This window comes from Strix aluco, chromosome 8 (assembly GCF_031877795.1).
Source record: "Strix aluco isolate bStrAlu1 chromosome 8, bStrAlu1.hap1, whole genome shotgun sequence".
In the NCBI taxonomy this organism is placed as follows: domain Eukaryota; kingdom Metazoa; phylum Chordata; class Aves; order Strigiformes; family Strigidae; genus Strix; species Strix aluco.
Window position 1 is genome coordinate 30,035,154 of NC_133938.1, and position 24,889 is coordinate 30,060,042.

General features: G+C 47.8%; 1 protein-coding gene across 3 annotated transcripts; it reads left to right on the top strand.

Moving 5' to 3' along the window:
- The first annotated feature begins 1,270 nt into the window (after nt 1-1,270).
- RGS8 (regulator of G protein signaling 8) lies at nt 1,271-24,308 on the top strand. 3 transcript variants are annotated; one of them, XM_074832924.1, is made up of 6 exons: nt 1,271-1,395; nt 8,085-8,143; nt 12,089-12,190; nt 13,132-13,196; nt 21,685-21,851; nt 23,537-24,308. In XM_074832924.1, the coding sequence occupies exons 1-6, from the start codon at nt 1,291-1,293 to the stop codon at nt 23,717-23,719; spliced, it is 681 nt and encodes a 226-aa protein (XP_074689025.1). In that variant the 5' UTR covers nt 1,271-1,290; the 3' UTR covers nt 23,720-24,308. The 3 variants fall into 3 exon arrangements, with proteins under 3 accessions (XP_074689025.1, XP_074689024.1, XP_074689026.1); XM_074832923.1 differs by lacking the exon at nt 1,271-1,395 and adding an exon at nt 7,199-7,471; XM_074832925.1 differs by lacking the exons at nt 1,271-1,395; nt 8,085-8,143 and adding an exon at nt 9,996-10,172.
- Nucleotides 24,309-24,889: the final 581 nt, after the last annotated feature.

Below are 24,889 nucleotides of genomic sequence, written 5' to 3' on the forward strand. Positions count from 1 at the left end.
ACTTCCTGCACTTGCAGTTCTGTGCATCACACCCATTGATTTTTGTTAACAGCAGCCCTGCGGCTAGATATCCGTGTGTCTCTGAAATCACAAGTGGGAAACCTCAGAGTAGGGAGCTGTGGTAAATGGGTGATTGGGGGGGTTTCAGGAGGGGTTTCGGTCTTACCCTTAAGCATCTGACTTTGCTTTCATTTTAATCCTTCTGACCAAACTGAGCACCACAGGCAAGACCCAGCCCCTCTGAGCCGTAAACCACTGGGGCAGAAGAGGGGAAGAGGTTTGGGATCTTTTGAAAAGCTGAAAAAGGCATAAGGCACAAAGCTCTCACTTCCTTTCAAAGGGGCACACGCTTTTAAACATGTGATGCTTTAGAAAAACACATTGTAAAAATCTGTGGAGTGAGGAATTGGTGCCCCTTTGGGGAGGATTATGGCTAGATCTCTGAATCCCTGGCGTTTTGGGTCTGTCATTGCAGCAGATCAGCAGAGTGTCAGGGACTGCAGGCAGCTCTGCACACAGCTTTCTGTGCAACACACAAAGGGGAGGTGTTATGGCTGGAGCATCTTTCCACACCCTCCAACACCCCTGCCAGACCTTTGGACCTGCATCAGCACGTCCCAGCTAATGGGAATGAGAGGCGGGGGCTGAGCTTTACACGATGCTGGTGCTTTGGGTGTGTGCAACCCACTTTGTGTCCATCTTGACGCAATGTCATCTTTAAAAGCTCTGGGTCAGGCTAGCCCTACGCCATCCCTCGGCACAGCTGAGGAGGACTGGGCTTGGGGTTATGTTTGGAGGAAGAAAGGAGTCATCAAGGAAAAGCCGAACTCTTATCACCACAATCCTTTCCTGCCCTCTAGAACGGCCCTTTCCCTCCCTGGTAAAAGCAAACAAAGACGACAGAGACCCCAGTGCCCAGGCAGTAGTTTTCCTTGCTCCGATGGTCCATGAGGTCCTAATCTCTTCCCTGTCCCTTTTCCTCACCATGCCCCCAACCAGCAGCGGATGCTGGCGAGTTCTCCACAGGCAGCAGCCAGCCTGCAGCAATAATGAGAGCAAGTCAGGCAGTGCCATCCTATACAAGCCTCTGTCTGCTCTGCGTGTGTGCATCTGCGAGAGCGCGCGCTCTCGCTCTCCCTTCTCCCCCTTCCCTCTCTTTCATAACCCCCCTCCTTCCACCAGCTCTTGTTCATTCCGCGAGATGCAGGGCTAGGGAGCCAGGAAAATTGGCACAGTGCTGCTTCTCCTCCAGAGATAACTGTGCCCGGGCTGGGTCATTCACCCTCCCCGATGCACCAGGAGTCTGCAGACACTGTTCCTCAGGGTCCCAACCAGCCATGTCCATCAAGCACCAAAAGCCACGTAGCCACCACCCTGCTGCCAGCTGCAAGACAGGTAAGAGCTAGGAGGGCCTTGGTGGGTGATGAAAGGCCCTGTGGTCCTTCACTTGGTTACGAGTCCCTGGGGGAGGGATTTTTGCTTGCTCCTGCCCCAGTTTTCTGGGGAAAAGGATGGCACCACAGGCAAAGCAGGAGGGGAAGGATGCTGCTCAGATGTCACCCCTGTTAATGGCATGGCAGAGCTTCTCCTGGTGCATTAATCTTCCTGTGGTTTCTTATGAATGGTCAAAGGGACACAGACATCGCTTCTAATTAGCAGGCGGGGCAAGAGAGCTGCGTATTTCTTACGTTAAGCCTGGCCCAGCCCTGGCTGGGCTGATACAGGAGAAGGACTGGTTCTGGGGTGATCTCCGTTTCAATAGGATTAGCGGTGGGCCTTTGATGCTGGGAGAAAACATCGGTCTGTGCTGGTGCCTGCAGCTCAGGGATCTTCACTATCTTTTCATTTTTTCCCTCCCTTTGCTATTTTTGTTATTTTAAAATGGTGGATTGTATTTCCTTTGAATATTTGGCTATCTGTGACACTGTGACTAACACCCGGGCTGAATGCTGGGGCTGAGCTAGTTAAAAATAAGACTAATTGGTGCAAAAGGAGAATGTGTTGGAGATGAGAGAACTGCATGCAGCAGAGACTGTAGCGAAAACTTGCAGATGGCAGGAGTGTGCACACTCTTTGAGGGAAGAACTGAGGGCTAACCCGAGGGGCTCGTTTTCCTGCAGCCCCAACTGCGGGGCTGCTGTAACTCATGGGGGTCCCTGCAGTGGCAAGGGCCGTCTTTTTGCCATTTGATGGGTGGGGGGAATAACCTGGTAGTTTGGCACAGCTCAGAAATACAAGAGACCCGTTGTTCTGGCATCTTCTCTCTGTGGCTGATTATCACTGCACCCGGTTCCAGAGGAATGCAGTTGCATCTGGGGAGCATACACGTTGCACAAAGGGCTGTGCTTTCGCTGTCCTGTTGTGCTGCCCTTCTCTGAGACTCGCTTGTTCCTGCAGCTCTGGGCTCCTCCGAAGCAGCGCTGTCTGCGCTGGCAGGACAAGCCTGGCCTCTTGCCCTGCAGTCCTTCCATGCAGCTCTGGAGACGTTGCCCAGTTCTTAGCGCTTGACTGGTGCAGGCGTTGGCAGATCTTGGTGTGCATCTCTATCCAGACTGGCAGGACACAGGCGATGATTGCAGGCCAGTCTCCCAAGGAGAGATTGGTGCTGGATGCAGCAGACATTGTTATAAAAGAACCACCGTCTGCTGGAGAAAGAGGATGAGCCCATCTAACTCACTTCATTTATGTTTTAATTAAGGCTAGAGCAGCAGCCTCCAGAGATGAAAGAGAAATCCCAGCTCACCCATGCGGTTAACTCTGTTTGTATTCCATCGTACAAATATCCATTCAGCTGCTCACGTGTCTGAAGTTAAGCACATGCTCAGGTGTTTTGCTGCAGTGGGAATGACCTCTCAGTGCCACGTTGTGTATCTGTATAGTGGTTAATAACCCCAGTAAATCCTTGCTGTAGGTCCTGGATGCCCTGTATGCCCAAGTCTTTGAAATAGCAGTGATAAGAGCAAAGAAGCATAGACCTTGTTCGTCATAAATGGATTTGTGACTGCAACCCCGAGATCTTGGGGCTGATTTCTAACACTCAGTAAATGTTTGCAGTGTTCAGCACACAAAATGCAGGCTGCTTGCTAGCACCTCGAATGATCTCTCAGCAGAAAATTAACCCCATCTGTCGGCAGGCCTCACTCCCTGGCCCGTGTCGACCATCAGTTCTCAATCAAAACGTACAAGGGACGGAGCATCTGTGGTAGCGGATCTTTGCGGAGCTCTGTCTGTCGGGGTGGATCTGTCTCGACTTCCCAGCCATACACACCAACTGCGTTATAGACGCTGCCATATTGAGAGCAGCAGCGATGCTGAAAGCTGGGAGGACTCCAAGGCTGCACAGAGCAGCTCTGTGTCAACTCCAATCCTTTCTGCCTCCCTGCTCCACGCTAACAGCATCCTCTCCAACGCACACGCAGAGGCACCGATGCGCTGCTTTACGTGTAACTGCTCCTGGGCATGGGAGCACGTTTCCTCAGAGAACAATTATGAAATTGTAGTAAAGTGCTTTAAAGGGGAAATTCTTCCCTTTGATTCCTGTCTCCTGTGCTGCCCCTCTCAGCCCGGAGCCTCCCACACTGTGCTTAGCTGTTGGTTTTGCATCCTACCTGCCTGGAGGAATTGGGGAGGGAGTTGGGAGTGCACAGGCTGGGGCCAGGAGCCATCTCGAAGCAGAGGCATCTGTTCTGCTGCAGCGACCGCAACGCCCCAGAGCCACAAACGTGTCCGGGAGACACTTTTGTCATTGACACAGGGGAGAATTTAAATAGCTGCCGTGCTCTCGAGCTAAGCCAGAGACAGAACTGTGGATCACACTTTATGTAACTCATTTTTATTTTTAAACACAGTCTTTTATTTTCAAAGGGAGCTCAACTCAGCGGGTGTCTCCTATCTCCTGTCCTGCCTTGTTAGCACATGTGAGGTGGCTTCTTTTATCAACCCCTCATCCAGTACATCAGCTGCTTGGTTCCCTCACCTACTGAAAAACTGAAACTCAAGCTCTCCTTGTTTCACCTTACAGAATTTCCTGCTTGCCTGGCCTGATGTGGAAAATCATCTGAGGTTTAATGTGAATAGAAAAATTAACCCCTTAAGAGCATTCTGAGCTACACCTGTGGATGTTTCCTGATGTTACTGGAGCTCCTTTTTAGAAGAGGGAGCAGTTCTCATGGCTCTCTTCACAAGTAAGACAAGTCTATGATTTGTCTTGCAGTTTAGGAAGCTGGCTGTGTCAGTCGTAATTCCTTCCTGCCAAGACAGTCACCTTGTACTGGACCATGTGTGTTTTCCCCTGGACCCTAAAACAAGCAGGCAGGCAGCCTGGCACCATGAGCAGAGCATTGCATGTCAAATGCCAGTTATTAACAATTTTCTTCCAGCTTTAATTGCAAACAGTGGTGGAGAACAGCAAGCTCTGGAGATAAATTAATTACTAATTTGAATTACCTTGGGGTTGGGACCATATAGGTACCAGTCTGGATTCTGGATAAATTTTGAATGACCATGTGTCAGAGGAGATCAAATGACGCTTTCATGTCATGAGAGATTTACTAGGATTGTCACTCCAGGTCAAGGGTGGCTGTTCCTTCCGGTCCTCCAGCAAAAAAACAAAGCCCTCTTCTGTCACAGCAGCAGTGGACTGTGGCTGCAGGCTTGCGGTTGAGCCAAAGGCAGGCTTTGCAGCATGCAGGTCAGCTGAATTCCCAAAGCAGTGACTACTGTGGGAGGCAGCCGGCCTCATGTAATTGGCATTTTGCAGTCACAGAACCTCCATCACTGAGCATCTTCTGGAGAGATCACAGAGGCAACAGGATCTCATGAAAACATACCAAAGAATGACTTTGCCTATGGGGATGTAGCTGCCAAACATCACAGCAGACTGAAGAAGCACTTTCTTGGCACTAAAGAAAAACCTCTTGGACTAGCAAGTCATGAAGCACACCCTTGAACAAGCTCCTTGCAGCGTGGTACTAGAAAAGAGAGATGCTGGCACAGACCCAGGAGAAGTCTCAGAGTAAGAGTGAGTGCAACCCCAAAGAAGTTCAAAGCCCTTGTGGCATGAATCACTGTAAGTATGACAAAACCATGAAGTCAGAAATAAGAAGTGGAAGTGACAGTGGCAGACTTGGCATGATGGCTCGTTAAGCACAAAATAATGGAATCCCAGAGTGGCAGCAGACCCCCAAGGAAACAGAGCAAGAGTCAGAAGATAGGGAGAAGCCTGCTTAAATATCAAGGTGAGGGAGTTTATTTAAAGCAAACCCACTGGAGATGTCAGTCAAGCAAATGAGCTAGTCAGTTTAAGCATCCTCTGGTCTTCCAGCTCCAGACTGAGAAGGGTGGTCAGCTGCCAGCCCCGGGAGGAGCATCCCTGTATCTGGAGAAGCAAAAGCCACACAACTACCAGCCAGAGCTGCCTTCCTGGTCTGGATGGATATGTGAGGGCAGCCATAGTGGAAGGAATGGATGTCTTCAGGCCACGCAATTTTATCTACCAGTTGGGTGACAGAAATTGGTAGAGGTGTTTGGTCCAGAATAAGTTTTTGGGTAAAACCCCTTGAATGATTACCAATGAACAAAATATGGAATAGGCAGGGAGGCAGTTAAAATAATAGGGAAAGTGAAAAGGACCCTGGAGATGGTGGAGAGATTAATGTCCCAGGAACAGGCTGTCAAAATCCCTTCCACCCTGTCCAGTGACAGCCAACACTCCCAATGCTGCATGTGTTCACTGCTTGTGTATTTGCTGTTAGCAGGTCATGAGGAAATTGCTTTAGAGTATTTCTTGGAGAGATTTAAAATTTTGGATGGGATTCAAGCCTAATATCAAAATGAGTTATTTTATTAAAAGCTTTTAGATAGAAGCTACAGAGTAGTCAGAAAGAGGAGGGCTATTTTAGAAGGAATTTGCTATAAACCTCTTCTACTGCACAGAAGCTTTCTAAAATATTACCCTGTAAAAATATAATTCCCTTTATCTGCAATTTAATTACATTTCCCATAGTGCCTGTGTCAACACAGTTCACTTATTTTTGTTCTCTATTAACTCACACCTGGCCCAGGAAACTAGAAGAAAAAAACCATTGATGTTCAGAGTAATTTGTGGGTTGTTCCAGGATCTCGCTGAGGTCACAAAAGGGGTGTACTGATGTACTGGAGAAATAGGAACTGGGGTCTCTGTCCAAACTGATGATGGTTATGAGATGGCAATGTATAAATTGGTGTAAAAGCAGAAGGAGGAGTGGGAGCACTCACGTGGTCCTCTGATCTGTCCCATCCAGAGTTAGTGGATCAGAGTTTTTGTTCTGTTTGAGACTGCAGCAAAGTCCAAGTATCTGAATAATGGACCAGAATTATCTAGAGCTTTGTTGATTGTACGTTTTGTTGACCTCCTCCACCCCACAATGTCTGTGTGTGTAAAAGAGATCTGAGGGATGTCCTGGAAGTATTATGAAAACGTTGCTACTCGTGTCATCCTGCGGTTGTCCAGAGAGAACCTGGAAGTGTGGAAATGCTTTAAAACAAAAATGACATGTTAGAAGTTAAGCCCCTGGTGAGGTTGTATTCGGTTTGACCTGGGGGCAAGGGCTGGAGTTGGCTGTTATTTAGCTTGAACAAACCAGCCTGTCTTACCAGAGGCGTAAGATGAAACTCAACCTTTGACCTTGGCTGAGACGAAATTGTATCAGCCATGGCATTTTTTCAGTGCTTGCCTTCTGGTAACTGGAGACATGATTAATCTGAGTTAGGATGACTTGGACTTTGTGATGGGAGGATGAGAACAAGGCAAATATTTCCTTGCCACATTGAGCTATGAAGAAGGGAGATCCAAGATGATGGAGAGCTGGGATCACTGCTGCAGTGCTACTAAGCCCTGTGTTTTTGTAATAAGTTTTGCAGGATTCTGTCTTTCCCCATGGATGTTGCCTGGTGATAATGTACTATCTCGAGACATGTTTCCTGCCAGTAGCACCAGGATGTCAGGCCTAGCAGTGTTTTAGCAGAGGAGAGGCAGATGACTACAAGTTTCCAGGAAAAAGGCAATGACTTGTACAACTGCAGAGGACTTTTTTTTTTTTTTTAAAGTCAATCAACTTTGTCAGGGTCAAAAAAGCAATGGAGATCCCACAGTTTGAGCTCTCAGTGCGTCAGTGACCCACATCGGTGCCTGTGCAGCCTGCATGACACTCAGGTGGTGTTACTGTGGCTGAGCTAAGCCCAGAACTGGGGGGCTGGGGGTTAGGTTGTTGTTAGAGTCACTGGGGTGCACTGGACCCCCATATACATCCTCTGGAGGATGGAGGTGTGGGTGAGGGAGAGAAAAGGCAATCGGAGCCTGTACTGCGAGGCGAGCACCGTGAGAGAGGTTGCAGGGACCCTGCTGCGGGGCAGGGAGCGAGCAGGACTGCACACATCAGGTGAGAGAAGGGGAGACGGATGCAAGGAGTCGGTCACATCACTGACTTGCCAGGTGGATTTTTTCTTCTTTCATCCCATGCCCTGCAATAAGGTAGTCCCTTGCCTGTTAAGGAATTTATTTGGCCCTGCTGACACCTGGGCTCTTTAATTAAACTCTCCCATGCCCTTGTCTGTGTCAACTCCTGATGATCTGAGGGCAGCAACCTTCCCTAAACCTCAGAGGAGCCGATTAAAACGATGCAGGCGGATCCTTTATTCCAACATACCGAGGGTGACAACAGCGAGCGCTTTCGCAGGCATCCCCCCCTCCCCGCCCCCAGATGCTCCCTGCCAGCCTTTGGCATCCGCCGCCCATGCGGAGCGGTCCCCCATCTCCAACGGGGGAGAAGCTGGGGTTTTGTTGCCAGGTGGGTGAGGAGGGGATGCGGCGAAACGTGCTGGTCTGGTGGGCTCCTCGGCGCTGCCGCCGGTGAGCGGTGGGAGCCGGCTGCGCAGCCAAGCCCCAGCCTGCCGGGTTGGGGCTGCTTGGAGGGGTTTTGCTGGATGCGAGAGAGCTGCTCTGAGCTGCGCCCGGAGAGAGGTGGGGAGGGGAGGGCTGTCAAAGTGTGACTTTCACCCCGTGCAGCGGGTTGTCTCTGAAGAAGACCGCTCTGCTCTCTCCCCAGAGCCTCTCTGACCACGCTGTCGGCACAGACCCACCGGCAGAGAGGACAGGTCAAAGGCAGTGAGTATTTTTTTTCTCTGTGTCTGTCTGTCTGCAGTGCCTCTGTGTTCAGTTTTTTTCTGGCTTTCTCTGCATGTGAATGGATGGTCTTAATCTTTTGAAGCCCCTGAGATTTCATGTTTGTTTTGTTTTGGTTTTTTTTTTAACCTTTGTGCTGCTAATTTTTTTGCTATTGGGATGGCTCCTTTATCTTTGCTCAGGTGATCTCCCGGGGTGGTTTGATAACCACAGTGTTATAATCACACCCCTCCCTTTCTGTCTCCCAAGGAGAACCCCCCAAAACACATCCACGATGAGACTGGCAATTCTCCTTGACCGGGGTCCTTTCATAGGAGGGGGAGGTAGAATGAATGATGGAGCGGGAGGCAAAAAACCTCACCATGGACCCCTACTGGGATGCCTTTACCAGGCACCACAGATCATATTTCTAAAGTCATAATTGACTGGCTTTATTTGCAATCAGAGGGAAATATCCATGGGTATGTCAGCCTAGCAGTGGGACTGCCTTCACAGGAAATACAGGTCTTGGCGTCCATGAAGTCAGACAGACTTTGGGATGACAGGGAAGTTCGGTGCTGCTCAGCTGTGCAGGTTGTTGTTGCGGGGGCTGACGAGCAGGTGGGAGCGGGGGTGAGCAGAAGGCTGTTTCATAACAGTACCCCAAAAACAGGCTGCTAGAGGAGGCTACAAGGGAGAGGGCACCCAGCTCCACTTCAAGCTGTCACCTCGGAGCAGCAGTGGGAAAGAGGAGTAGGGGCTGCTGGACTCTAGAAAATCATGTGCTGTGGCCCCACATGTGGGTGAGGCTGTTAATGAGGAAATTTAAAGGGGCTTAAGGAATTACAAGGATTGATTTCAGTTAAAGCGTATCGAAGCAGCCGGTCAGGGTAGGGATTAAGGAAATGCACTCACTGGCATGTAGCGCAATCCCGGTTCCATTAATTTAGTTGGGAAGAGGCTTTGTGCGTTTTAATGTAATCAGGTTTTAAAAGGGATGTTGCACTGGGCAGCCCAAGCTCTGGGATCTCCCCAGGCCCCAGCAGAGCAGGGTCCTGGCTCCTTTGCACACAGTCTCTGCTCTCATCAGTTCCTTTGTCTCCTCCTCAGTTGTTCCCTCTTGGCAGGAGGACATGGATGTTACCTGGAGCATGGCCCTGTCCTGGCAAATAAGAAACCTTTGCCCTTTGCTCACTATACAGTCCTGCTCTCTGTCCCATCAGTCTCGGGGCTGGTGGATCTCGCCTTCACTCTCTGATGTGAGATTTGTTCAACCAGCTGCCTGTGTGCCAAGGCTCACAGGGACCCTGCCATCCCCTCCCTCTTTCCCTCCCCTTTGCAGACTGTGCATCTCCTTGTTGGCTCCTACAGGTTCCCACTGCCCCAAAGAGGAGATGCTTTCGTTGAGTTATTTTTTGTGTGAGTGCTTGAGCCTGTGATGGTGAAAGGACCAGCATCTGCAGACGCATGAAGTCCTCCTGTTATTTTATTTGCAGTGCCAGCTTTTCCATGATGCCTGGCCAGTAACATCAGCCATGACCTGGAGGGACAGGGACAAGAGGTAGTTTGGTCTTCTTAGCGAGGTCAGCCCGGAGCTCTGCCTGTTGAGGAGAGACCTTCAGAGGTGTTGAATGATGAGTGCGCTAATGTCAACTCCTGCCGCTCTGTGGTGAGCTGTGACGCCAAACTCAAATCACTATAGACCTGAAGCTGGACTTAACCTGCGGTCCTGGTCTTAGAAGGAAATGCTGTCTCTCCTCTGTGATCATCCCTCAACTCTGAACGTCTTCCGCTGAAAAACTGACCTTCTGCGCTAGGAGGCAAGGATCAAATGGGTTGAGAACAACTGGCCCTCCTTTTTTTTTGCAGAGGATTCTTTGATATATTTTTAAGTGCCAGGACATGAAACAGTAAATCCCTCCTTCCCGCACTCCTGCCTCCTGCAAACAGCCCCGACTGCTGTCCAAGCCAGCCAGTTAAAGGGTTAACTATAACTGGATGCCTGAATGGCTGCCTTACTGATCCCATGGAGGTAACTGAAAAGACATGATGCATCCCACACCCCTGCCCATCCTGTCACTGTCTACCTCGTCCAGTGAGCCTTTCAGCTCGCTGCAGTGTCCCCTCTTCCCTCCTGCCCTTCCCTTGCCTCTCCACCTCCTGCAGACCCGGTGGCTTTCCCTCTCTTTCTCCTGTGTCCTGTCATGGAAGTCCTCACCTAGAGACTGGTGTTCCATGAGAGACAAGCTCCTTGCTCGTGGCACAACATCTCTGTCCCCCATACGCTCTGATTCCCTGCTGCAGTCCCTTGATCTCAGGCATCAGAGAGAAATCTGAGCAGCATTGCGGTAATGCATGTCACACCTCTTGCTGAGAAATTCGTGAGCTTGCTAGAACAAACAGTGCAGGGAAGATAAAGGTTGGGGGTAGGAGGTATCAGGAGAGGTACCAGAAAGATCCTACAGTGGACTCGGTGCCCGTTCAAGCACAGCAGGTCCAGCATGCTCAGCCAGGAACATGACACTTTGCATGCGGTATTTCTGCGCTGATGTTTGAGGTTTATGTGGCACAGCATCCTGAGACCACCGGCCATGGGTCCATAGTTGGAGGCTGTGCAACAATTCCCGTGACTGAAGATCTCCAGGTTTTTGTGCTTGTTAAACGTTGCGAGCTGCCTGTGCTGCACCAGGGAGACACTCATTGCATTTAATTAACATTTAATTTGCTTTAAGATTACATTAAAATGTGCAATAATAGAAACTCTCTGAAGGGCGGGAGGAGAAGGGGGAAACAGGCGTGCTACAGATTGGCTCCGTTGCTGGTGCTGAAGTGTTCTGCAAGAATTACATATGGAAGGGAAAAATACTGTACTTCCCTCTCCAGTCACAGAAAGTATTTGACATCTGTTTGGCAGCAGGGCTCAGAAGGGCTTTCTCCAGCTCAGAAGTGGGTCCAGCAGCTGAGAAGTGGAGACTAGGTCACTAAATCCTCCTCCCATGGTCCGGATGAGAGAACGGCCTTGTTCAATGTCTGGGGAAACTAGTAGAAGAGACGCCCTTGGGCTGGAGAGGCAAATCACAGGCTCTGCCCTGCTAGAGACCGTGTAAAACCACTAACCAGCCCCTATATATTTTTGAGAGGAGACAATGCCAGTCCCATATAATGCATGTGTGTGTTGCGTTTCCCTCTCCCTCTGTGTCCCTCCTGGTCCTGGGGTTATGTAATGAAGGATGCTGCGGATGTGCCGGCTGTCCCGGGAAGGGGCTGGCAAGGATGCAAGGAACTGGCGGAGGAGCGAAGGCTCTGGGGCTGGTTTGAAATTTAGAGGAAAAAAGCAATAAAGCCATTTTCTGCCTGGGTAAGCCTGTCAGGAAAGAGGCAGTTTTAGCCTGCTTATGTAACCCTGAGTCTAAAGAAGCTGCTTGGGATCCTGGCTGGGGTCTCATGGCTCTGCTGCACAGGCTCAACTTGCAGGTGCCTTACTCCCTCTCTTCTTTCTCCACCCTCCTCCTGCCCTTAAGCCCCGGTATTTGTGCTGTTTCTGGTGCTGCTGGACCGAGGTGTCTTATTTCTGGCATTGCTGCCCTTTGCTCTTCTCCCGCACCTGACCAGAGCAGGTCTTTCCAAGAAACCATCCCAAAGCGCAGCCTTTAAAAGCCTTCTGCCAGTCAGAGCAGCTGAATGACCGGTGTGGGTGAGCCTTTGGCTGCTCTGGTGCTGTGTCCGTCCTTAGTGTCTGCTTGGCATCTTACTGGAGATGTTTCAGGGTCCCTCCCACAGATGAAGGAACCAAGGACACAGGTCTGATGAGGCACAGAGACACTGAGGTGGTTTTGGTTTTTTGTTTGTTTGTTTTGGGGTTTTTTTTGCCACTCTGGCTAGACTTATAATCGTCATCTTCTTTGGTTTTCCCCTGCTCACACCCCTGCTCCCCCACATCGACCACAGGAACAGAGGGATGAGGACTCGCCTGGGCTGCCTGTCTCACAAATCAGACTCATATAATGATTTCACAGCTATTCTTCCGGACAAGCCCAACCGGGCTTTGAAGTGAGTATAGCTGCAGCATCCCACCCCAACCCCATTTCTGTCCTTCCCCTCCCTGCCCACCACCCCCTCTAGTACTGTCTTCCTTTTATTGTGCTTTGTATAAGCTTTGACTAGTTCTTCTAGCTACAAGGAAGGAGGAAAACAAGACAGCTCTGATACAGCAGGAACAGCCTCAGAAAATACCTGGATCATTGATACGAGTTCTCCTGTGAGACAGGACATGCGCATGGTCCCCACTGCTGTACACATCCAGATACATCTGCACATATCTGAGGATGTAATTTACCCCTCTGTCATAACAAATCAAAGTCTGAGCAGCTGACTCGGTATAAGAGGTGACCAGCAATTTCAGGTCACAGCCCTCTTTAGCTAAGCCTTGCTATTAAACACTATCAAAAAGTCCTGTGTTAGTTTGCACAATGCTTAAGGTAGATGATTCAGACAATCCAAAGTCCTGATTTGAGCTGAGTGAGACGGGATTCTTCTGGTCACAAGTCACTGCTTATGTCTGAACTAAGACTCTAACCTTCCCCTGAAAGTCAGGAAAGAGAAATAAACACTTCTGCAGGGGTGAGTTTCATTTCACTTGACTTTTGGCTTTTACAATGTAAATGTCTACATCTGAACTTGTTCCCTGGGCCTCTGCTTAGAGTCAATGAGGAAAAATTGGTCCCTTTTTGGGTGCGATTCATCTGGCCTATTTTACCTGCCTACCTGGGGATATGAGATGAAGAGAGTCAAGTCCCTGCAAGTCCCTTGCTATCTCCTCACTGATTCTAAAGGGAACCCAGGGTCACTTGGTCACCTGGAGATCTCTACACTGTAGACCTCTAAAGTTAGGTGAGAAGAATTCCAGCCTTTCTCGGTGTCTTTGTCAAACAGCCCCAGAGGGGATCAGTGGCCATAGGTTGTCTGTAACTTGCCTCTTCCTTTCTTTACAGAAGATTGTCAACAGAAGAAGCAACAAGATGGGCAGACTCTTTTGATGTCCTTTTGTCCCATAAATGTGAGTAGACATCAAATTCTACGTTTTTTTTTCTTTTTCCCCTGTACCCTTAATACTGGTTGTAGCTAGGGCAAACAAAGTGTGCATTGCATAGCACAGGAACGGTCCCTCGGGTGGCCACTTCTACCCACTAGCAATGGTCACCAGCATTTATAGACAGGGCTTGTCATCTGTTAAAAGGTGAGGGAGGGAGTTTCTGTGGGTTCCCTTCCTGGCTTTGCTCCTGACTGGGTGATCACAGCTGATACAGTCATGTCCTGGTTTCAGCTGGGATAGTTATTTTGGCTGTCGACCGGGTTCAAACCACCACAAGTCAGCCTCAGCCCAAGGTCTAGCCTTCTCCAGCTCCTGGGGGTGCACTGGAGGCAGGACCCTGAGGCTGTAGCCATGCATATCGTCCTCTGGCACACACCCCCGGGTCCAGTCTTTCCACACAAGCAAATGGCAGGTTCTCAGCTTGCTAAAGCCCCCTGAGATCTGCTACACCGGCTTGTTTCCCTCTCCCTCCAGCTGCTCTTCTGAGCTGCTGTGCAGCTATGCTGTGTCAAAGCACAGCCTTTGCTGGGAGTGCCTTGACACAACAGCCTACGTGGTTCAGTAACCTTGAACAACTTGCTCTGTAGCAGAGAAATCATGCGTGGTAGCCCTTAGCAGGATCTCATTTACAGTTACTAATGCAAACCTGAAAATTTCACATCTGGAAACCTTATAACGTATAATCAGTGCACTTTGCTCCATTAAATAGATCAATCGTATCAGTTCTCAGAAAACATTATTGTGCCTCACCAACATTTTCATGCTGAGAAATTAAAAACAAGACAGTGAAGTGCACAGTGTAGGCTCATTAATGTGTTTCTATTGGAGAATAAAACAAGAGCGAGTCAAGGCTGGGGAAAAGTCAATGTGGGTGGTGAACTATTTTATTGCAATAAGGAACTGTCTGGCTTTCTTAGAGATTTGGGTTTTTCCACACTTACATTTTAAAATGTAACTGTAGAATTATATTATTATTTTAAATAAAGTGTAATTTTGCTGGATTTCTATTGAGATGACAACAGTTTTGGCAGGGAATTAAGTGACAACTTTAAACAGGCTGGCTGTCCAAGGCAGAAAAAGCAATATATAATTTTAGCAGCAGTATCTTGTTGAGATCATTGCTCTTGCAGCCAATAGAAAAAAAATATATTGGTGTAGCTGGGTATAGCTAAGAGGGAACATTTCTTTTGTGGAAATTCAACACAAAAAGGGAAAAATGCACCAAAGAGACTATAGCGTGCCTGGGGGATGAGGAGAGGGAAGGACAGGATATTCACATCAGTGTTACAATTCTGTACTCCAGCCCCTGTTTCTTTTTTACCAGTGTAAAAGTTAAAATTTTCCCTATTGGATGCAGACTGCAGCAAAAGTGCTTTGGTTACAAAGTGAATTTACGCATCTACATGCTGACATTATACAGACTGTTCCCTCTTCAGTTGACTGCTGCGAATGCTAAAACAAACCTTAGTTCAATTATTTCGTCCAACAGCCTCCAGAAGAGTGTCTGGTTTTATTAATAAATTAGCCCCATAGAGTGATAAATGAATTATCAGGATTTTTCCTGTCTCTAGAATGGGAAGTAATTCTGATAACTCTCTGGCACCTAATGAAAAATATTCAGTTCCTAATAGCAACAGAAGGTGATCTTTTAAAATTTAAATTAATCTTTTTTTATCAGCAGTCATGGTGACATTGCCTGGTGATCAGTGACAAAAAACCATGTTGTTTAATAAACTACTTTCTAAAGGAATATATTACAACTGCTCTTCAACTGAAGTTTCTGGAATTGCTAGGTAGTCAAGGGTTATAATGATGCAAATACAAAAAAGCTCTGTTGAAACAGAAGTGTTATTTTAGTTACATTGGTTTAAAGGAGAGAAGGGTGTATATCCATAAAAGGAATTATATTGTAAAATCATTGTGGTTTTAGTTATATATACTTGTATCCAAAACACGGAAGAATTGCCAAAGATCTGCTATGAAAGCAGAACAAAAGAGTTGCATTTTTGCTGTTAGAGATATGCTGATGTTAGACAGGTGAGAGAGTCTTGAGCTGTATCTGGCCAAAATTTGAGTAAGAAAAGCAGTGCCTGGCCTGCCTGCATCCGTCTGTAGTGAAGCTGCCAGCTAATATTCTACTTTTAGTGACAAGAGAAGGGCAGAACTGTTTCAGTCCAGTTTCTCTGTGACTGCCCAGGTGAACAATATTAGCCAGGGAAAATTTGAATTCATGCCTGGGGGCATGGGCTAAGCACTAGCTGGGCTCAGGGAGAATGTCCCCTGGGGCTCATGGCATCAGCAGGTAGACCACTTCTGCTTGACACATCTGTCATAAACTCTTTCTTCGCTACATGGACAGTTCATCTATTTTGGAAGAGAGATTGTGATGCCGATTTCAGGGGGTTGAGTGGCACTTTCTGGGGCAGTCAGATGTTATGGTGGTTTTGGGTCCTTTCCAGACAACTTGTTCTTTGGGGGTAAAAAAAAAAAAAAGTGCTCCGGTAGGACTCAGGAGCTGGATGTAGCAGCTGAAAATGGGACAGTCTTTGTGGGTAATATTGCACAGCATTGGACAGATGCAAAAAAGGGCTCCAAGGAGCAAAAAAGTGGATCAGAGCTCCCTAAAAGGGTCTCTGAAGTGCCAAGATGAGCAGGCTGCCCCTGTGCATGGAGGAGGCTCACAGGGCTGCAGTACTCTTTATGGGAAAGGCAAACAACTTGCACTCTTCCACTTCCTATTTTCATGAGTCTGCAAAAGGTTTCTAAATGGAAATGACCTGAAGAGGTATCATGCATTATACAGGCTCTATGGAGAGTGTCATTATGCTAATTTTTGTCAAATATCCCTTGAAGTGTGCTGGCCCTGTGGAGCCCCCTCGCTCCCCCTTCCCTCTCCCCTGATTGTTTTAATGAATGGCCTCTGTAGGTAATGTTTGATCCTGACGTGCTGCTGTCTGGCAGCATCTTGAGCGGAGGATTGAAAACCCCTGGGTTTTGAAGCAGTTGCCTGTCTCCAGACATTCTCAGGCTGGGCAATGCCCCTCTGTATGGAGTGGTCTGATTTGGATTAATTCCCCGGTTGTTGAAAGAATAATTTGTGTTGACATTAACCAGAGATTGTGAATAGGAAAGGCAGAAAAGTGCTCTCAGTCACACCCCCACCTTCCTTTTTCACTGGCATTGGGATTTCAGCAGCCCTCAGCCTAGCCCTTCTAGAGTAACCAGTGCTGAATGGTAGGATGCAGCTCAGCTCTATTTCACTGGCAGCCCCAGGTGAATATGTCAATGCAATGATATCCTTCTTGTTTCTGCTAATGGGTGAAGCAAATCAACTTGAAACCATAGGGTCAGCCAGTCGATCCCTGTTTTACAGCAGGAGCCTTGTCCGAGCTTGCTGCAAGAGGCGCAAGCACAGTGTAGCAGTGTTCCCTTGGGTCAGGGCTTCTGAGCGCGGCAAGCAACAGGAGAGAGGAGTTTGATCCTACTTTCAGCAGGGAATTGAGAGAGTAAGCGATAGATCATATTGTAGCATTCTTCCTTGGGTGCTCAGGGAGCAAAAGCAGTGGTTTTAACATGCTAGATTTTGGCGTCTTTTCCCATTTTGTGCCAGTGTGGATTAACAATGGCTCTCGTGGAAGTGGAGCTCTGTGTGGTCTGCAGAGTGTGTGTGCATGCATGTGAGTAACTGAGGAGTAATCCCCACTCTGTACCCATGCCCAGGAGGTACAGGCTGGTCAGCCAGATGGAGATTTCTTTTGACAGGCTGCTGGAGGGAAATACAAGCAATGGCATGTCTCATTCTGCATCCCTCACGGGGCTGGACACATGGCTTGTCATTTGTCCAGAATCCAGCAGGACAGTCTGTCCTCAGCCCTTAGTCACTTTTCAACGAAGCATCCAATGCAGAAAACCTTTGCACTGAATTTCCGTTTTTATCTCAAGGGTGGTTCCCCCCCCCCATTTTTTGTGATCTCTGTGTTCTTCTGCCCAAACTTTATTGTTGTCCTCCTCTTTCTGTTTTCTACACATTGCTCTTCTTCCTACACAGCACAGGAATATCCCAACCTACTCCTAGTTCTTTCTAAGCCAGAACAGCATTAGCATTAGCATTGTGCTGTTGACAGGCAGCTAACATTCAACGAAGCAATGCTAAGCAGCAGTGAGAACATGTACGTATGCTATACAGAGCACTGTGGCCTTGTCTCTTCAGCCCTGGACCCAACACGCTCCACAGAGCTAATCCATTCATCTACCAGCCATAAGGACTCTACCTTTATTCCCTACCTGAAGTGCTGATTGTCCCGATGGCGTGAAATGCATGCATTAAATAAATGGTTGTTGATTGCTTTCTTACTCTGACAGTGGCTAATGCTTGGTTATTAAGCTGTCTGCCTGAATGATTTAAGCCACTAATCTCAGCTCTTCCTAGTGTTGCTGAAGCTTGCCTTAGTTAAGACCTGTGTTGTGTTTTGTGCCAGCCAGTTCAGCCCCTTCCTCGACAGCCCTCCTTGCTGGAGAGGATCTAATCTCCATGGCCTGATGAACAACATTTGAATGGGATGTCAGGAGCCTCTGGGTCCTAACCCTCACATAGTCACTGATCTGCCTGGCAGTCCTCATCTATAAAACACAAATCTTGTCATTGTCTAATTCACAGGTGACCCGCAGGGCTGTAGCTGTACAGCGCACTGCAAGCTCTTGGGACGGGGTAATGTACAAATACTTGCACAATCCTTCCTGACAATCCTCTTGTGCGTTCCCTTGGTCTATTTGAATGGAGAGCAGGGCATTTTAAATCTTAAATTTACACTGCAAAAGTAAAAAACAAACATCTTCTACTCCTGTTTCAGACTCTTGACACTCAGTAGAAGAGCTCCATTTCTTTGCCTTCATCCTACCTGCTCTAGTCAGTACTGATTTACTCCTTTGACTTCAAGCAGGGCTCACTGCTCTTGAGTCAAATTCCTGAATAAGTGTCCAATAGTTGTCTTAAAGGGCTGTGCATCTATTATACCAGTACGTCTCTGTCTTCTTGAATGGCCGTGCCTTTAGGCTACACATAAGTATCTTGTACTGCTGCATCTGAAGACTTCTAATCCCGCTTTTAATTTCTGTGCTTTTTTGTAAAGCATCCCTTTGGAATCGCACTTCTCAGTGCTCCCACCGTCTTCCAGGAGGCTGACTCAGTAGGTGATGCTTCTCCTGCTCATATCACACTGCAACCCAGTGCTGATTGCCCGAGCAAAAAAGCTGTCCAGTTGGGTGGGATGAGCTTTGAAATGCTGACCTTCATAGGCGATGCTTCCCTGATAGCTGTCATGTGCAGGAGGAGATTAAAGTCAACATCCAGGTCAAATTCCAGCTCAGGTGGTGGCAGTCCCCATACTTAATTGCCCTCCTGCCCTTTCAATCAGGTTTGTCATTGTTCCATGATAAACTTGTGGGCCGTGATTTACTACTGCGCAGTCATCTGGGCTCCCATCTCTAAACTCCGACTGCCAGGCACAGCTGTAAAAGCTGGCAGGTAGTCAAAGGCTAAAGATGAAATCTGTGGAAAGCCAGGCAGCCTCAAGTCAAGGATGACCTCTCCTGTGTCCAAGACCTTCTCTGCAAGGTTCTCCCAGGTCCAGCCTCATCATTTCCAGCTCCTCAAAGGCTGTGAGGAGGGCATGACAGGAATATATAAAGAAGTGGAGAACAGCCAGACACTATTATTTTTCTATTCGCTGTCTAAACTTACTTCAAGATAAAAAGGAGCTGATTGACATGAGGGCAGGAGGCAGGGCATGTGGAAACCTCCTGGTCCCAGGAGGGACCCGCTGTGGCTGCTCTCTGGGGCAGGGCTGAAGCAAAAGCCTTTCTCACCTCATCAATTATCAAGTCTCCTTCTTTTAGCGGATATTATATTTTGCAGATATTTGCCACTCAAATCTGCTATTTCTGCAAGTGATCATCTGTCAGTGCTGAGGCTCTGGGGCTGTTGTAGAGGAAAGGTGGCAGAGGTGTGAGGGGGAAGGACCTCTGCAGGGACACACTGCAGAGACTGTATAGTCATAGCAGTGTGCTTGGGTGCTGGAATATTTAATGTCAAATGTCCTAGGAGGTGATTATATATAAAATGACATACATCTTGAAGAACAGCTGGTCTCTCCCTTTTGTACTTTCTTTTTGTGAAACCTGTCAGCCTGCTGTTATGTCCTCTCCTTTTCCTCCTGCAAAGACTCCCTGCTCTATTCTCAAGTCCTCCACTTGGTCCCACACAGGCCCTGTGAATTTTATAGGCATTAAGGGGGACACAGGTTTTGAAAATTTTGTTCTGTCTCCTAGATTTCAGGAAGGGGAGCAGCCCTAAAACATCTCTCTTATTCACCTTATTTACCTACCCATGGAGAGCCCCAAAGCAGCCATGGGCAGTGTGATCCTGACAGGTACCCTGCTCCAGGGGATGCCTGTGGCACTCTATGCTCCGCAGGCTTCTCTGGGGCTAAGGTCACATTACTGCCCCAGGCTTGAACCCACAATCTGCGCTGTTAATTGCTCTGCAGTGCTCATGGACAAGAGCCTTGGTTTTGTCCACAGTAGCAGTCCAAAACGCCAGTCTTCTAAAAGTGCATTAATTAAGAAGGGGCACAATGAGCTGGTATGATACAGCTATTTCTCACCCTCCTGGGGCTGACAGAAGAAGTAAGCATAGCTGAGACGGGGCGTACGGGTTTCAGTGGCCGATTGCTGTGCTCTTTGCAACACAGACCGCGGATGGAGCAGTTAGCAGTGCAGAGCCCATTAATGAAGGAGCTTTGAGAAACAGAGTGGAGAAGTTTAGCCTGTAGTTTGCTCCTGTCTGGACTAATATGTTTTCTGCCTTTCCCTTTGAGGATCTGGTCAGTCAGACATCTCCGCTGACTTACGCGCAGCCAGAAATAGGATTGTTAGTTGCTGTTCAACACCTAGGGCCATTTCTTAGGGCTTGAGGGTCAGGACCTAGAACTGAAAAATATCTTCATGTCCTAAGTTATTACCAGAAACAAGAGAAGCAGGAATAAGATTAGGACACACAAGGGAGAAAAAGGGCAGTGTTACATTGCTGCTTCTCCTTGCATACTCGGTGCAGGCAAGAAAACAAGGACAAAGCTGTAGGGGAGTTTGTGATGGATCCTGTGACATGGCCAAACCCTGTCCCTGGTGAGCCTGGGCTTGCTGTGGACATGTGAAAATGACCCGCACCAAGCATGAGGCATCACCCCTCAGGCTCCATCCCAGCTCCCACGCCCCCTGCCATGGGAGGAAGGAGGGAAGGCAGCACTGCCAAGATCTCCCACAGCAGAAGTGGGGCAGGTGGAGCCCCCAACCCACAGCACTGCAGGAATTCAGGTCCTACAAACCCTCACTGGTCTTTGTCTGTCCCTGCCAGGCACACATGCACTTGTTCCTCTCATCCTTTCGGGGAGTCTGACCTTGCCGAGTGCATTCCCGATTCCATCAATATTTTTAGACACTTGCTTGGAAGTAGCCAGTGCTGACTCAGGAGGTTTCCAGTCATGAACTACAAATACTCAGACCCTATAGCAAAAGACCAGAAAAAGTTAGAAACATGTTACTGGAAAAAAAAAAATAGAAGCCAAATTTATCCCAAGGCTAAAGGAAGGAGAAAGGGCATGTGTGAAACCTTCAGCTACTTCAACTCTGCTGGCGCCATTCAGGGAAAGGAAATAAAAAACAATAGCTGTGTCCATAAATACACCCAGGCAGGGCTTTAAGAGGACACAGATTGCCTAATAAATCTTTCCGTATTTCTAATCTGCCCCAGCTGACTCAGATTACATTACTGAAATGTCACAATTGCTAAGCATTAGCAAGTGATAAGAACACTTTTACCACTGACTAGACAAGTAGTAATTATGCTGTGTCCTTTCCCTCTCCCCTTTATTGTAGCTGTAACAGTTAGAGTCTCCAAGATCCTTTCTCTGTTTAAATAAGAACTAAAAATATGTCACAAGGCAATAAAGCAAAGTGACAGAAAACATAGGAGACAAGTCCACAGATGCTATGTTTTATTAAAGGTTTTTCTTAATGACAGATAGGACATTACAAAGTGTTGCATTAACACGCACAAGATGCTGTGACAAAGAGACTGTGTCATCCGGAAGGTTGATGTTTTCAAGTGGAACTTTTCAAAGGTTAGGTGCCCCAATCTTGAAGAAGGCCTTTTGCCACGTTAGCTGGCAAAACACTTTTTCAGAGCAACAGCAAATGATGTTTGGCTTTGTGGCAGCTCACAAGAGTCCAGCTGATGCAATGGTGTAAGTTATGGACATATCCTGGGGTCGTGGACCTTGTGAGGAAAATCAAATGGTCTTTGGTAGACAGGGGTGGATGGAGGGATGTCTATTAAAAGAGACTGCTCCCTGCCCTCTTTCTCCTCCCATTGTAACTCCCCGCATCTCTCTTGCAGATGGGCTGGCTGCTTTCCGTGCTTTCCTGAAGACAGAGTTCAGCGAGGAAAACCTGGAGTTCTGGCTCGCCTGCGAGGACTTCAAGAAGACCCGCTCAGCAGCCAAGCTGGCCTCCAAAGCTCAGCGGATCTTTGAGGAGTTCATCGATGTGCAGGCTCCTCGAGAGGTGGGTATGCCAGCACCCCAGGCAGGCAGAGCATCCCTGTGGCACAGAGGGAAGGTCTGTCTCCCCCAGCGGGGACCTGCGGGGTGCCGGGGCATTGGGGAGCCCTCCCTCCCCTCCCAGAGGTGATGGTGAGGAGTGGGGGATGGCTGCCTCTGCTCATGGTGACTCATCCCCTGCTGAGGGCAACTACTTTGATGGTACTAAGTTAGTCACAGCCAGTGAGTTCACTGATAACTGCAACCTACATTTCCTAACCTCTACGAGCTTCCTAGGAATATTTCACCTTGTTCCTCTCATTTACTATCAATCCCTGAGCAGGCTATTTGGCTCATTTCTCACAGGACATTTTGCATAGAACCATCCTACGAGTGACTAACTTGTTGACTCTCTAGGGAGGAGTGTTTATTTGCTGACTAACTCCCAACTCAATTAGACCTCATAATATATGCGAGCAATAACTCAGAGCTGAACAAAAAGTGCAGTCACAACCTGAAGCCTGGAATTGTTAAGTTCTCTTTCAAGTACTGACAGGCTGATGTGACTGTCAGATCCTGTGTCGTGATGTTGGGTTGAGTTATTGTATTTATAATGCAACCAGGAGGGTGCTTACTGCACCCTCTCTTTGACAGCAGTCCTCCTGCTAGATTGCACGTGTGCTTGTCACAATACAGGTGCCTGTGAGGGGATCCCCCTAAAGAGGCTCTCCTTACTCCATCTTTGAACTAGGAAGGCTGCTGAGAAGCACCCAGATTTAAACCAAGGAGTGTGGGTGTCTCGGGGTATGCTTCAACCCTCATCACCCTCAGTGAGCATCTTCCTGCTGTTAGTCATGAAGCTGGGTAAGATCTTCAGGGCTACAGGGCTGAATCTGGATTCGAAATGTGAGCACAGGTTGGATGGGGTCTTTCCTAAAATTTAGTCCTGTTACCATAATTTTGCCATGCTAGAAATGACCCTTAAGTGACTTAGAGAGCTAAACTATATTGCGGTCATCTGAGTTAAGGCAGACAGCTTTGCTTTCTAGGCTCATTTAAGTTTGGACACTGGGTTAATAACAACAAATAACATTTTTTCAGCCAGGTTTTAAACAATAACCCTAACAAACGCTGTCTGCTTTGCTAGGGAAAGAAAACAGGAGAACTCACATGGTTGGTTTTGCAAAAAAACGGCAGTCATAACATGAGGGTGATTTGTTTTTTCAAGTCCCTGCTCGAGATATTGTAACATGAAGCTGTTATGGGAAAAAATCAAACAATTTATTTTATAACAACAGAGTTTAAAAACATTTAATAAGAATGTACTAATAGTTTAAACCCAGCTAAAAGTTCATTCACCCTTATATTAGACATGTAGTGAATAATCTTGGTTGACAGAAGAGAGGTTAGGCTGAGTCAGCATTTTTACATGTGCTACATAAACTTGTGCTTAAGAGCCAGAATAAAAGTAATTTGATTTTAGAAGTGCTCAGATCACTACAAATCTAGTTCAACTTTTCCAAATTTGGGGCAGGATTTGTAATGTTGGATGGTTAAACCCCGCAGAGTTTGGGGGGCTCTTTAGGCATGGACGATTGTAGGACCTTGGTTCTGCGGCAGCTTTTACAGCCATGGCTGAGGTGAAATGTGCCATCTGAAGCAGGCAAACTGGTCACTCAGTACCAAACTCTCTTCTGCTACTTTTCCCAGGTGAACATAGACTTCCAGACACGGGAGCTGACAAGAAGAAATATGCAAGAGCCCTCCCTCTCTTGCTTTGACCAAGCTCAGGGGAAGGTGCACAGCCTGATGGAGAAAGACTCTTACCCCAGGTTCCTGAGATCCAAAATTTACACAGACCTGCTGTCTCAAACCCAGAGGAGGCTCAGCTAGAGCAGTGATGGGGCCCTCAGAAACCATGTGCTTCCCACAACAGCCAAAACCCATGTCTAAATGTGAAGCTTTCTTGGTGTTAAAAGCAGTGGGAATGAGAAAAGAGGGAGAAAGGGAAGAGGAGGCTTCCAGAGCGTGATCCAGACGTGGTATTAGGACTCTCTGAGTTTCTGTGCTTTTTTTGGTTAGCAGTAGCATCTTGCAGTTGTTGCCTCTCTCTAGCACAAACCCATAATTGTCTCTAGTCATGGGGTCATCTGTTGGGAAGGCAGGTTTCCTTTAAAATTACTACACTGGTTTGTGTGTAAATAACACCACTGCATCTTTCCATCCTTCCAGACATCTCCCTGGCTCTCACCTCTCCCCTGTGTTTGGAAGGGCCCTAAGGGCAGTTCTGAAACTTGTGAAGCTAAGTCCAGTCCAAAGCATTGTCTCCCACACTGGCTGCTGGGATCTGGATACAGAGACTGTCAGGAGGGAGAGAGGGGAGGGAGAGAGAAGGCAAAGGCACATGATTCATGCCGCTTCCCGGAGTGGAAACCATCAGCGAACTCAGCTCACCTTTCCATTTTGGTTGCACACCTTATGACACCAGCTGCTACCCTGTCACAGCCCTTTATCTTCCAGGGATGGAGACTAAGTGTTCTTTTCCATATGACTGTCAAGGAGGTGAGTTTTTCTCATGAGGAAGGTAATCCCAAAAGCTCTCACTTTGGGAGACTGTCAGCCAAGTCTTCTAGTGCGACTGATTGTTTTTCATTAATGTTACTTATTTGTACTGTAGTTCAGTCTCAGGACTCCAGTCGTCATTCAGGCTTCATTGTGCTAGGCACCGTACCAAAACCTAACACAAAGAGGCTCCTGGCCACCAGAGATGTTAACAGGCTTGGTGGCTTCTTGGGAATGACCTGCCAGCTGTTGGGAAAGAGTCAAAGAAGGAATGTCCCGTCTGCCCCATGCTGAGATGTAAGAAGAGCACAAGACCTGTCTGCTATGCCAGATAGCATTTTTCATGTAGTACCTGACCAGCACGTGGCAGGCAGAAGTAACATGAAAAAACACAATTATATTTTTGTTATTTACTGATTATTGACTGTTGTTGTTACCTACCGATTGTCCACTGTGGGTTCAATGCCATGTAAAGAACTACTAAAGACACAGACCCAGCTG

Excerpts from the sequence above, each read along its gene's own strand:
- RGS8 (XM_074832923.1), top strand. The coding sequence starts at position 7,298 with ATGGAGGTGTGGGTGAGGGAGAGAAAAGGCAATCGGAGCCTGTACTGC. Across the intron at positions 8,144-12,088 it reads GAGAGGACAGGTCAAAGGCA|GAACAGAGGGATGAGGACTC; the intron begins GTGAGTATTTTT and ends CATCGACCACAG. Across the intron at positions 13,197-21,684 it reads TGTCCTTTTGTCCCATAAAT|ATGGGCTGGCTGCTTTCCGT; the intron begins GTGAGTAGACAT and ends TCTCTCTTGCAG.